This window comes from Apus apus, chromosome 1 (assembly GCF_020740795.1).
Source record: "Apus apus isolate bApuApu2 chromosome 1, bApuApu2.pri.cur, whole genome shotgun sequence".
Lineage (NCBI taxonomy): Eukaryota > Metazoa > Chordata > Aves > Apodiformes > Apodidae > Apus > Apus apus.
This window is the reverse complement of record NC_067282.1, coordinates 171,005,729-171,019,561: the sequence shown is the minus strand read 5'-3', so window position 1 is coordinate 171,019,561 and position 13,833 is coordinate 171,005,729. Positions and strand designations below refer to the sequence as shown.

Here is a 13,833-nt window from a genome sequence, read left to right as displayed (position 1 = left end):
GAGGAAAAAACATAAAGATATATGAACAATTACATTAATGAAAGGATCCAGGTTGCTTGAAGGCAACTGTATTTTAAGTTGCTTTAGGCTTTTTCAGAGGAGTCAGGCACAGATGAATGTTTAGACTGCTTTGTTTTCAAAATGCTGCTTTTTTAACCCCCTATTGGAACAGTGACTTTATATCTAATACAAGGTGGCTCAAAGATCAGTATCTTGCTCTGGGAAAGGATTATTATCCTACCTTGCCTTCCCTACACATTTCAGGAAAGGCTGCTGATGGCAGTCATCTCACTTTTCTTTAGACTTGCATGCCACATACATTTGCATCTGAACTACCTGTCCAGGCTTACTGAAGCCAGTGAAGAGTAACAAGCATTTCTCTGCCACTAGAAAACAAACTGTGCTCTAAAAGGCCTGTTTCCTTTCTTTGGGAGTCAGAGGAGGGAGGTATGGCTAATCCTTCAGTGGCAAGTGTTGACAGAGCAGATGTCTAAAGTAGATCAGAAGACTCTTGTCCTCATTCTCTCCACCTGCATGTATAGTTTGTGTAAGCTTATCATTAAAAATGCCTCCCATGCAGACAATGCATATACCTAGGATTGAGGGCTTAAAGATTTTGCAGATTTGGCCCTTGCATAGCAAGAGTTCTTACAATGCAGTGCTGAGGAGAGTATGGAGGAACTGGAGGAACAAGAAAGCCTACAGCATCCTCCTGGTTTCTGATTGAACAGCTTAGGTAAACAAAGGGTAAGTGCTTCAGGCATTTCAGACCGGGGTGCGTATTCAGGACTCGAAGTTAAACAAATACTTTATTCGGTAATGTCCTTTTATTGGCCTATTAATAAACTTCAGTTCTGATGTGGAGACAGAAGGCTGTACTATGCCAGGTGCCTGCAGATATTCTGAACAGCATGAGCTAGTTTATCAGTACAGGCTTTCATGTATCTTCTGAAAGTGAGCATTTTTATAAGCAGCTGAACTACTTCAGATTGTGCACCTAGAAACATTGCAGTGTAGAGGAGATGAGAAGCAAACAGGAAAATGAGAGGCATCCCTGTGTGATGACCGTGGTGGAGGGGATCAGGGGTTAATCCCTCCATAGTACCCAGCATTTTGGACTGTCTCCTGTGGACAGTTACCCTGATTTGGTGGTATTCACTGCTGACTTCCGCACTTTGTTTTTGCCCTTTGTTTTGCTCTCCAAGTGAAAGCGAAAAGAGAGAAAAGCCTTAAACCAGTGTGGGGCAGCTCTTGAAATAAATGTTTGTGCTATCTGCAAAGGCAAAACTGCTTGCACTCCTTTGGAGGCCACAGCCATCACCTTCTGCATGGTGTTCTGCTGAGGGTGCAGGTGGCTTTGCATTTTTAGGGTAAGGCAAAGGATTGACAAAATGCTACTGATTCAAGGTGAGAAGGGAGGGGGTTTTTTCCCCCTTTTTTTGGTGTTATCAGAATCTGTCCCATGTAGCTATAAATAAAAGAATGAGTTTGGCTGCATTGTGCTTCTTATGCCTAGGTTCATTTCCACTGGCACAGTTGCACCAGAATTAATCACGTGGCATCCGAGGCTGCATATGAACTAGGCACCAGATTCTTTGACTCTCAAGCATTGCTGTGACAAGGACGTCACAAGTGTTTTGGGTTTTCTTAAATTTCACAGTGTTCTCATCAATCCTTCTGGTCAACAGGAAAGGGCTGGAAAGGGACGACTGAATTGAAAAATTAACAAATGGTTACAGGAGTGGTGCCAGAGTGAGGTCTTTGGCTGCACAGACCACAGGACTCACTTTGAAAAACCTGGTCTCTGTGGGGCTGGTGGGCGTCATTTATCAGAGAAAGGGGAGTCTTTGGCCAGAGGCTGGCCAATTTAGTTAGGAGGGTTTTAAACTAGTGATGCTGGGGGAGGGGACCCTCAACTCATCCCACAACCCACCACGTTCAGGACAGAGCCAGTAATATATGCTCTGGGCCTGCAGGAGGATTGCAGGCCAACATGAAAGCATCTGACCTGCAAATTGTTATCCCTGCCAGCGCAGCTGCTTCAAAGGAGGACCATCTTAAATGCCTCTGTGCAAATGCACAGAGCATGGGGAATAAACAAGAGGAATTGCAGATGTGTGTATGCTGGCAGGGCTGTGATGTTGTTGGTATCACTGGGACATGGTGGGATGACTCCTACGACTGGAGTGTGGGGATGGTTGGGTACAAGCTCTTCAGGAAGAAAAGCTAGGGCAGAAGAGGAGGTGGTGTCATCCTCTACATCAGTGACCAGCTGGAGGCTGGGGAGCTCCACCTGGGGATGGGGAAGTCGACTGCAACTTTATGGGTGGTCAGGGTTAAAGGGAAGACAGGGGCAGGAGATGTCATAGGGCGGGTCAGCTACAGGCCACCCGATCAGGATGGCCAAGTGGATGGGGCCCTCTACAGGCAGCCTGAAGAAAAGAAGGCTCCGGGGAGACCTTGTAGTGACCTTCCAGTGCCTGAAGGGGCTACAGGAAAGCTGGGGCATGTAGTGAGAGGACAAGCAGTAATGGATCAAAACTGGAAGAGGGAAGATTTAGGTTAGTACATTAGGAGGAAATTATTCAATGTGAGGATGGTGAGACACTGGAACAGGTTGCCCAGGGATGTTGTTGAAGCCCTATCCCTGGAAGCATTCAAGACCAGGTTGGATGGGGCCCTGAGCATCCTGATCTAGTGGGAGGTGTCCCTGCCTATGCAGGGGGGTTGGAACTAGATGATCTCTAAGGTCCCTTCCAACTCAAGACATTCTATGATTCCAGTGGAACTTGCACCAGCAAAATTTGTGGGTCTTTTAGCCAGAAGGCAAGTAGGGTTTCCGTTATAATCTGATAACAAACAATTGAGGTTAAAATGTGTGTGCTAAATTAAATAAATTTCACAGGATCTGGAAGAAACACAGGTTGGAGACAGACAAAAGCTAAAAGTATAATCTAAAACAGTAGGTGCAAGAAGTAAATGGAGGACTTGGAGTAGACCATTTCACTTCAGTGGTAACCAGCATATGGAACAAGTTACCTGTAAAGGCTGTTGACATGAAGAGTAGAAATAAATTCCAGGTACACCTCGTTCTCGATGAAGAAAGAGAGTAGAGACATATGGGGAGAAAAAACCCAGGAAAGCGTGGTGGAGGTCAAACAAACAGGCAGACAGGTTGGGCTGATGTAGGTCTTTCTTCTGATCATAACATTCCTTCATCTGGTAGAGTGTCGGGCTATCACTGTATAGGCTCTAGGGAGTGTTTGTCTTTCATAGTAGCAGTGCAGTTTCATAGAGTGGCAAAGCTTCAGTTCAGGCTCTGGGTTTTGGTAGTCATTCTCCTTGCCTTAGAGCCTGTGAATGGCTCAGACTGAGCTGCACTGTTGGCCTGTGCCTGATCCAGCCAGGAGTGTCCTTCCTGCTCCTCATTGCTTACATCACTGTTGTAGGTGAAACATTTCTTTTTCTTCTTCTGTCAGGAAAGTACTAGTGCTGTCTAGTACTGAATTACTGTTTGCCATTTTCCTTAGTGTATTTAGCACAGATAAGTTCAAGAATGGTTTATGGAGAAATTGTTAAAAAATTTCCTTTCATCTTAATTGAGGCCATTTGCCTTCAGATAAAAATGTCACTGACATTTAATAGCACAGGAAAGAATATCTAAGTGAAATTTTTTTATCGTAGCTAATGAGAAATTTTTATATCCTGTCTTTCAGAAGACATATTTAAAAATGCAGAAAAGCTATGGTTTTTCAGAGAAACTGAGAAACTACATTTCTACAATTTTTTTCTTCTGACATTTATGCTCCCAATGAATCGTGTCTCAGTTATTTGGAAGTCTTCAATAGCTGTAAGTTTGCAAGAGCAAAGAAAAGTAAGACAACTAAACTAGGTAGGAATAGACCAGCAGTGCTGTTGCAATGCGTGTGATATATATTTAAGTCAGGTTGGCTGGTGACACACCTTCTGTTGTTATAAAATGATTTAAAGCAAAAATAATGCTGAAAACAAATGCATTTGCAACTGTTTATCATCATTAACTCTGAGTATTGGAAGTAGATAAAATATATTTGATTTTTTTATGGCCTTGTTCTAAGTTCTAGGGACTACGTGTTGAGTTCAGAGCGTTGCAGGCAGGTTTGTTTGTTCACCATAGAACAAATGTCTTTAATAAAACATAGTCTACCCAGCAAAAAATCAAACTAAACCAAATAAACAACACAAAAGACCCCCAGGCCCCAAAAACAACTACCAAAACCAGAAACTGAGAGGAGAAAAGTTAGCTGGATTGTGTTGAGTCCTCCAGATGAAGTAATGAATCTGTTAACAGTCCACATCAAGTGAGGGTCTGCTCTTTCATCTCTGTGCTAGTGTCAATACTTTGTGGATGCTTGAGCAGAAACACAGGTCTTCTGAAGGATCCCCAAAACCTCAGTGATGCATTCATGTAAGTGAAATAATCATTGAAGGAGAAGAATTTCTGGTGTGCTGGCAAGGAGAGGATTGGCAATTATTATTAAATAAGTAGAGGAGTTGATAAGAACCCTGAGTCTTATGTTACTTGCTCCGTTTTTATTTTTTTTTCCCACTGAACCATGTGTTTTTCTAGTGAGTCAGTCTTAATTTTTATTACAGGAAATACTGAGTGAATAATAAAACTAGACCTTTTCAGTTTCCTTACAGCACAAGAGAATGTGAAGCCTTTAATCCTGCAAGACTGTGAAAGTCTCTTAGTGGAGAAATCTTTTGTGGAACTGTTAATGAATGTGACAATTTTTAAAGCTGCATTTTTTTTTCCCCATAGACTGTTTATACCATGGCTCAGTTTCCTTTCCCACAACTGGCAGAATTAAGGGAGAAATACACATACAACATTACTCCTTTCCCTGCAGCGGTAAAATCAACTTCATTTTCAGGGTAAGTTTGAAATGCACTGCTTAGGGTATATGGGGTTATTGCTTACACTACACAAGTAGTGAAAAAGCAGGTGGCATCCTTCCTTGTGTGCTCCTAAAGAAGATGAAGATGTTTGGTAAAGGCTGTATTTAAGAATGTCTCTCCTATTTTTATGTTCTCAATTGACAGAAGGCTTGGCAGAATCAGAGACAGTGATGAGGAGAATGACCTAGATGATGAAGACTCAATTGCCAATGCAATTGGCTGTCTTGGACCATTAAGTGGGTTTTTGGCACCAGAGCTCCAAAAATACCAAAAGCAGATGAAAGGTAAAAGTGCTTTTTTTCATTTTGGAAAGTGTAGTTAAATCTGCATGATGTTGTGGAAATCATCTGTAGCTTCTGTAGGAAGAAGCTGCAGGAGGACTTGGACAGGCTGGGTCGATGGACCGAGGCCAATGGCATGAAATTCAACAAGGCCAAGTGCAGGGTCCTGCACTTAGGTCACAATAACCTCAGGCAGCAGTACAGACTGGGGGAAGAGTGTCTGGAGAGCAGCCCAGCAGAGAGAGACCTGGGAGTACTGGTTGACAATTGGTTGAACATGAACCAGCAGTGTGCCCAGGTGGCCCAGAAGGCCAATGGCATCCTGGCTTGTAGCAGGAATTGTGTGGCCAGCTTGAGTAGGGATGTGATTCTCCCCCTGTACACAGCACTGGTGAGGCCTCACCTCGAGTACTGTGTCCAGTTCTGGGCCCCTCACTTCAAGAAGGGTATTGAGGTGCTGGAGCAGGTCCAGAGGAGAGCAATGAGGCTGGTGAAAGGACTAGAAGGAAAGTCTTATAGGGACCATTACCCCTTGTCCTATCACTACACTGAAACCTCTCAGCAGTGAGTGAATTCTGCAGGTCATTTCACTGCCCGTTTAGCCAAACATTTCAGACTGTCATATATTTGGGGTATATTTTTATAAATTTGGGTATAGTTTAAGGTGTTCTGACAAAATGTCAGACAAAACTATTTTTCACATCCCTCCACATGGAAATAAGATTTATGACAGAATTGTATGTTCATCTGTGCAAGCTCTACAAGCAGCACAAAATTCTGATCCATACAAGAGAGGCAGATAATTTGCTAACTTTTAGCAGTCTTTATGTACTGGATCAACAGTGATTTCATGATACCCAGAGAGAGGCTGTAGTTATTTATCCCCAGCCCACCCCTACCTTACCCCTAAAAAAACCCAGAGTGATGTAGCAGTCGCTGTTATCCAATTACTCATCATCATTCTTGTAGCTTTGTTTTGCTGAGACCCATAAGCTGCCATTTTCCTCTTGATTGCTGTGGTGTTTTGCTTTTCCCTTCCTGACAACTGTCTGTTCTACCTGCTGCTTCAAGCTAGCACTTAGTCAGAACATGAAACTGCTGTTGCAAACTAAGACAAAGACAAACAAACATCCCTTGAAAAAGAATTACCCCTTGACCCTGCAGTGTCGGTTTGGTGGTGCGTCAGAAGCAGCTGTGAAAATAAATTGCACTGCTGCTGTTGCTCTGCAGCTGCTGGTCAGAGGTGCTCTCAAGTTGTCTGATCCTCAGCTGCTCAGTGCCTGTCCCTTTGGTTGCTACCAGCAGCTTTCTCCCTGTGGTGCTCTGTTTCTTGATGCTTCTTGCTGGTATCACTAAGTTGGTTGTTTAGTCTCATGCTGGCTTGACTGTAATGTATTTTGTAACTTGCATTATTAGCATCCTCTTCCACCAATTGAGTGTCTTTAGTAACAAGTTTCTGAATTACTTTAGTGATGGCTTGATGTACTGCTGGGTAAATTGAGGGACTCTGCTTATAGCTTTGCATTCCTATGTCAATTTATTTTTTAACTCTTTAAACTCCTCTCAAACCCTTGTTATTCTTAAGCAGTAGTTCTAGAAATGCAGTACTTCTTACTATAAACAGAGCAGATTTGTTAATGCAACTTTATTATCAATATTATGATATTTTTAAAATTAAAGACTACAGGTAAATAAGACAATAGGAATCATACATAGACTTCCCTCATAGATAATGAGCAGAACTCTTGAGCATGCCAATTTACTATTCATCTTCACTTTATTTCCACTCTGTGCAGATCAGAATGAAGAACAAAGTCTGGGTTCCAGTAACATTGCAGAACTAAGTCCAGGAGCAATAGACTCCTGCCGAAGCGAGTATCATGCTGCTTTTAACAGCATGATGATGGAGCGTATGACCACTGATATTAATGCACTGAAAAAGCAATATTCCAGGATAAAGAAGAAGCAGCAACAGCAGGTTCACCATGTGTATATCAGAGCAGGTAACCTACCAAAACATGCTTCGTTTAATGATGTATTACAGGCTAACTTCATCATAGGAGACAAGGCAAACAAAGTTATTTTACATTTAACCAAGCAGAGAAAACATGAGAGTGATGGAGTATATAACAGGTTAGCAGTAAAGTGGGTTTCACTTCATACAGGCAGATTGTGAATGAGAAGGTGATGTTTTTTCTTCTTTTGTCAGGATCTGAAGATGACGACCCTGGTATTTTTTTAGGTCCCAGGGATCAGCTGAACAATGGTATTTAAAAGTGTCTTCGCTATCTGGGTGCATTTTGTTGACCTCTCTGATTAAAAACTTTAAATCTTTGGCATTCTTGGAATTGACTAACTGCTGCACTGGAAAAAGTGAAATAAGGAGATGAGTACAGTTCAGATCAAGTGGCAGGTAGTTTCCTATCTGGTCCATATTATCCTAACTCCTCTGAGTTCCTCTGGACATGGCCAAGTAGACAGCTGAAGAGCTGGCTTAGAGATTCCATTGTGGCTGACAGTTTACTTAGCCATAATGACCCTGCTGTGAGGAGGGAGCAGGACATCAGGCTGTTATTCAGCAGTCTATGTGGGGGCCTGTTGTTCCCCAGCGGAACCATGCGGGGGGTCGCACGGATGGTGCAGCTGAAGGTTTGAGTGGGTGTTCAGGCTGCACACAGCCCACCCCAGACATTCCTCCCCACTGAGCTGTCATCTTTCTAAGTCAGCATTGAACCAAGCAGATGGGCCGCTGTGGAGAGCTTTTATTCCTCCTCTAGATGGTCTAAACTTGTCCCAGCAGGAGCATTTGATCTTAAAGGTCTTTTCCAACCTAAATGGTTCTATGATTCTGTGATTTGAATACATTGAGATTTAACTTTTCATTAGCATAATCTGTAAGGAAAAAATATCTTTAAAATATTGGCAAAGCATTTCCTTTGAACAAAGACTGTAGCCATCAGAAACAGTGCAAACAGTAAAATGTTGATTTCCAAGGATTGCCAACTCCCACCTCCAAACACAAGCCTTTCTAATCTTACTAATCATGATGCTGGGCTGGGTTTGTGGTTTAATCAGTCTGTCATCTAATTACCTAATTCTGAGTCTACTGCTCTGGTTTAGTAAGAGGACCTTATAGAAAGGATTTAATGTGGTTTATCCATTAAAAATACATTGGTTGTTCTCCAGTCACACAAGCCTCGTGCAGAGGCTTGTTTGACTGACCTCACATAGGGACTGAATTGCCTCTTACAGTTGGAAGAGAAATGAAAGAGGGGAAAGATCAGAAGTTAATATTTAACTATCAGTTACAGTGCAATTAAAAAAATCAAGGAGCTATTTTAATTATTTATTTTCATGGTGTTCCTGGCTCAGGACTTACCTATAGATAAGGAGCAGAGGTGGAGGACAGGAAATCTTTATTATAGAACTTAACAACTTTGTGTTCAACTCCATGAAGTAAGAGACATTCAGTGAATTTTCTTTATTTTTATTTTTTTTAAATAGAAGTCAGTTCTACAAATCTTTCGGTACTTCAGGAGGCATAAAATTTGGTGGTGGATCCTTAGAACATTGCTTTATTTTGATCTTTAACAGTATCGTGTTTCTTTTAAACACTTTCTTTCAGACAAAGGACCAGTTACCAGCCTCCTCCCTTCTCAGGTAAACCATTCCCCGGTGATAAACCACCTCCTTTTAGGAAAGAAGATGAAATTGAATAACAGATCTCTCAAAAATGCTGTTATTCACATCCCAAGTCATGCCACAGGGAAGATGTCTCCCATTCCCCAAGAAGATCTTAAAACAAAACTCAACTCTCCATGGCGCACACACATACGAGTTCATCGAAAGAACATTGCAAGGGCCAAGGGCCAGCTGGGCTATGGGGATACCATAGGACTGATAGATGAGCAGAGTGAGAGCTATAAAACAAATAGTCCTGGTGCAAAGGAGGAGACTTCCAAGCATTCTGACTTTGGAGAAAGAGAAGGAGGTGGTTTGGATGACAGGACTACTCGCAAAACTGATGGGCAGTTGTCTGAGCCAGTCTCTACAGACAGCAGTACAAACATGTCAGTGGTTCAGCTAAAACTGGAAGCACTAGAACTCACTTCAGATAACAAAACTGATGCTGAGTCAACATCCCATCAGTCCGGCCAGCAATGTTTATCAGAGTCCTCCAGTTTGTCCAGTGACAGTGGAAACTCAGCTAAATCTCCCCAGCCTGGGAACCTAAAGCCACAAGTCTTCAATCCTTTCCCCAGTGTCAAGCCTCTTCGGAAGTCAGCTACAGCCAGGAATTTAGGGCTGTATGGCCCCACTGAAAGAACACCAACTGTTCACTTCCCACAAATGAGCAGAAGTTTCAGTAAGTCTACCAGTGGCAACGGTGGGACCAGGAAACGATGATGGACTATGTGGCACTTTCTGACAGCAACAAAAAATTTGTTACTGCTTTTTTTTCTTTTTTTTTTTTTGTTTTAATGTGTGTGTCTGTGTCCCCCAAAGGGTTTCTAATCTTTAAGTAAGTAATGGGGACAGAAGTGGTTACCAGATGTATAACTATGTGTTTTTCAAAGTTGTGTTCCCGTGTTGTTATGGGATAGATTAGTGAAGATGCACTCTGGCACCCTAATGTCGATTCTGATGGTTCTGTTGCAAAATAAACATTGATTTGCAGGGTGAAGCATACTGTTCCTTTAAATCTAATCCAGACATAAAATCACCAGCTGCCTTTAAACCCTCAGCCCCCCATGGCTGCCTCCTGTGTCTTTCAAAGCTTGAAGGACAAATTGTCTGATGCAGCAAAACCATAAAACAGTTTTAATGACTGTTACGCAGCTTCCCCATTAGGCGCCAGCATCGTGCTCTGTGAGGAGGTGGAGAAGCCAGGACTACGAGAAGCACAAGCAGCCCTAGCAGTCAAAAGTGTCACTTTGTCTCTGACATTATGACTTACCTACTGGGCCATCTGGCTTCAGATGTTGAGCAGAATTTTGTGCTTCTCTTCCCACAGCAGTCCTCTGCTGATACTGTTTTTAATATAGATGTCATCAGTAAGCATGAGAATAGCAGACATCAGTCCATCCACAGCACTGGTTTGCTCCTTTTCTGTTCCATATGTACATACATTTCTGTTAGTGCTGGAGAGTTGCAGCACTGCAAAATTAGCAATTAGGTACAACTATATGTGTAGTTGTATGAATATTATGGCACACCTTGAGTTCAGTGGGTGTAAAAGCATGACTAGATTACACAATTGTAATTAAATCGTATTTGCCAGCTTAGCAGTAGGTAAAATATGTGAATGTTTCAAAGTAGTTTAGGGTTTTAAATCCTACAAATAGAGTTATTAGATACTTAGGGTGACACATGTCATTAAAAGCCAACATATCAGCCAGACCTGTGGGACTGCCATGGGCTTCCATGGCTTGGTTCTGGTTTGGTGTGGAAGAGCAATGGCAAAGTGATGAGCTGAGTATTTCCTTCCACATCAAAAAGCAAAGCTGGCCAATACTTTAAGACAAACAATTTATTTCTTTTCTGCATACATTAAAAAGGCAGGCAAGGAAACTAAATGTGAACAATTTGACTTCAGGGTTGCAAAATCAAGCAGTCAATTTTTAAATAATAATATTTAATATTACAGCTCTAGTGAATTGTATGTATTGAATGTGATTCATTATGTTACTGCTTCCATGTTTCCCATTACATGAAAACACCTTTATTTTAAACTGGAGTAAAAGCAGCAATGATGAATCAGCCCCATTGTACGTAAAATCTTGCTTCCTCTTTTAAAATCCTTTGTTAAATTTGCAAAGAATACATCATTGTCTGTTTCTCAATGTATCCCATAACTTATGGGATGTAAGATCAGTTTTACTGTATATCATAATTTATAAGCTGTACAATATACCCTGTTTATTGTTGTGAGGACAGTTTTATTTTGTTGTTGTTTGATACAAGTGTATGCATATAAAATCATATACAAGCGTGGATAATAAATATAAACCAGATGTAGATCAGATCTTGCCCCTGCCTTATTTTCAGGTGAGAGTAGTATTGTCACTAGTGAGTATTTATAGCACTAAGTAAATTTAAAGTAATGTAGAATTTTGTCACTGATTACAGATTGTATGAGAATTGTTTCTGCCTTGATTTAGAAGAAATGGACTTCTTGGAATTCTACTGTGAATCATTCTCCCCAGTTTTCCTTAGCTTCAGTGAATCACAGAGCCTGGGCACTGAGCAGTAAATCCTGGAAAATAAAAGAACTGTCGTTGTGCAACAGCTACTAAAATGTCACAAGTATGTGCATGAATTTTCAACACATTGAGATGTGAATAAGCAAAGGGAAATTAGCCAGCTTTGCACAGATACTGGTCTGGGTAAAGAAATGCCAATAAAATACTGATTCTAGCAATTCAGACTGAATCAATAATTGTTGTGCGTTACCTGAGGAGTTTGTACTTGGGCCTTTCGGGTTGAGGTGAAGGAACCATGGCAGCTCAGTGCATTAGGTTGATGCTGTTTGCTGCAGGAAGTTATCTTGAAGTACTGCTAGATCAGAAAATTTAATGTCATTCTGGCTGTTCAGTACCTCAAAGGATGTTCACTCTGGAAATCACAAAGGAAATCTGTGTTGGACACACACAAAGAAGCAACTTCATCACTTGGTACTGAGGTGGAAGATTAGGATGAGGTCCAGAGAACCAAGAAACTCCAGACAAATTTTCACTTATTTTTCCTTAAAGAATCCCTTCAGCAAACAAGGTCTGCTGATGCAGCTGGGCTTGAAAGAGTGGCATTGCAGCACTGGGGACCTTGGGAAGCATAGTGGTGGGAGTCTCTGCTGCAAAAACCTCTGCATTTTGTTCTCCTTGAGGCCTCCTGATAATCATGTTCTCTTCCATGTGGTTAAATGACCTTTCTCATTTGTTGGGTTCTTTTTTAAACTCTGTAAGTCTTTTTTTTCACAAAGTATTTTATCAGGATCAGATTGACTTTTATTTCTGAGAATGTTTCACCATCCTCAAATGAAAGCTTTCAAGAGATGGGCATTTGATTCAGTTTTGAGGACACTTAAGTCGTGTAAGTGGAAACAGGTCTGAAACTGTTCTGAGATTATTCAGATTGCCTACATTTTGAGGGTAAAAACAGTAGGTTGTGGAAATCCATTTTTCAGAATTGCAGGCAGTAAGCAGTTGTTTTCAGCCACAACTGCAGCTAGAGAAAGCATAATTTTGTATGCCTAACAAAAATAGTACCAGAATTCATTCAAAATAATGGAAGAGGTTGCTACAAGGCAACAAAATTTAATTTCAAGGAAAAATAAAATGCAGCCCTTTACACTGATATTTCCAATTCAGGTAAAAGTTAAAGTTCAGCATTTGAAGAGAGACTTTTAATCTGTTTCAGATCTCTACAACATGTATATTAAACCATATGAAATTGTTCATACAGAACTAGGGTGGGTGGTTTCATGGGTCTTCAGTTTTCCTTGAGCTGCTTTTCTTGCATTACCTGGTGCCTGCAGGCAGCAGCTACACCTGACTGATGGGCAGGGAGCCAATGCCATCATCTGACCTGCTTCACTGAAGCATGAACAGACAAGTCATCCTAATGCATCCCTGTCCTTGTTTTGCTTTGTCTGCTTCAGTTTTGCTCACTCTTTGTTGGCACAAGATTCGTGCAAAGTGGGGTGACATCATGGAGCCCTACCAGTGATTTGAGATGCCTAGTTGTCCCAGCTGAGCACCTTCAGCCCATGTGTCATCAGCCAGCAGAGACTGTGTGGGTGGTTGGTTTTTCAAGTACCCAGAAGCTGCTGTGTTTGGACTCCTCTGCATTGGTCGCAGCATCTGTGGGAAAGTGTACTCCTCCAGGAGAGATGTGTGTGGGAATGATAGACCCACATGCTGCAGGAAAGTGCATGTGTGAAGGGCATCTTCTGCACATGCTTCTCCACTGAAGAGCCTTCAGGGCTTGCACAAGGTGACTTTGACTGACACAGAAGTTTTAACAAGATTTAGGGCACAGAAGTGGTTTGCAGTGTAAGACCATGCTGGGCTGTAGGTGCTCAGGCCCAGCCTCCAGAATGCTGTTTCAGATGTGCTCCATCCTATGAGCAGCAGTTACTGCCTCACTGCACACTTCAAAAGAACCACAAACATTTCCAAGTCTTTGTCTGATAAAACCATCTCAAACCACATTGGCTTCCCACAAATAAGCAGGCAGGTGTGGTGGCACAGGAGGTGGTGCATGGGATGGAGAGGTTGGGAGAAGGGAGGGGAGGAACAACCCATGCAGGCAAAAGGTGCAAGTAGTTTTGAGGGAAAGCAAACCCCTGGGTGCCTGTGCTTCTTTTTACATTGTTTGTTTATAAACAAGTCAAAGGATGGGATCAGCAACCTGCCGCTCCTTGCCATTCTTTGTGTATTCCAAGTGCTTGTGGCCTTGCCCAGTGCTAGTGAGGACCCACATCCTGAGATGTTGTTGCCCACCACCACCTCAGTAGCCTGGCAGTTGCTCCTATCCTGTCCTGGCAGCAGGGGAAAGCCAGCAGAGATCCCTCCAGTGCCACTGACTGCAGCGCGACTCACAGGGAGCCGGC

General features: G+C 42.2%; 1 protein-coding gene across 5 annotated transcripts in view; it reads left to right on the top strand.

Annotated features, from left to right (window-relative positions):
• Positions 1-11,643, top strand: part of TBC1D30 (TBC1 domain family member 30) — a 56,604-nt gene extending 44,961 nt beyond the window's left edge. For 3 of the 5 annotated variants that reach the window (XM_051624442.1, XM_051624481.1, XM_051624462.1), the window contains 5 exons: positions 4,805-4,917; positions 5,086-5,225; positions 7,019-7,225; positions 7,432-7,488; positions 8,848-11,643. In XM_051624442.1, the coding sequence (XP_051480402.1) occupies positions 4,805-4,917; positions 5,086-5,225; positions 7,019-7,225; positions 7,432-7,488; positions 8,848-9,629 (1,299 nt within the window). In that variant the 3' untranslated portion in view covers positions 9,630-11,643. The remainder of the gene's footprint in view (positions 1-4,804; positions 4,918-5,085; positions 5,226-7,018; positions 7,226-7,431; positions 7,489-8,847) is intronic. The other 2 variants (XM_051624451.1, XM_051624472.1) reach the window with 1 other exon arrangement.
• Positions 11,644-13,833: the final 2,190 nt, after the last annotated feature.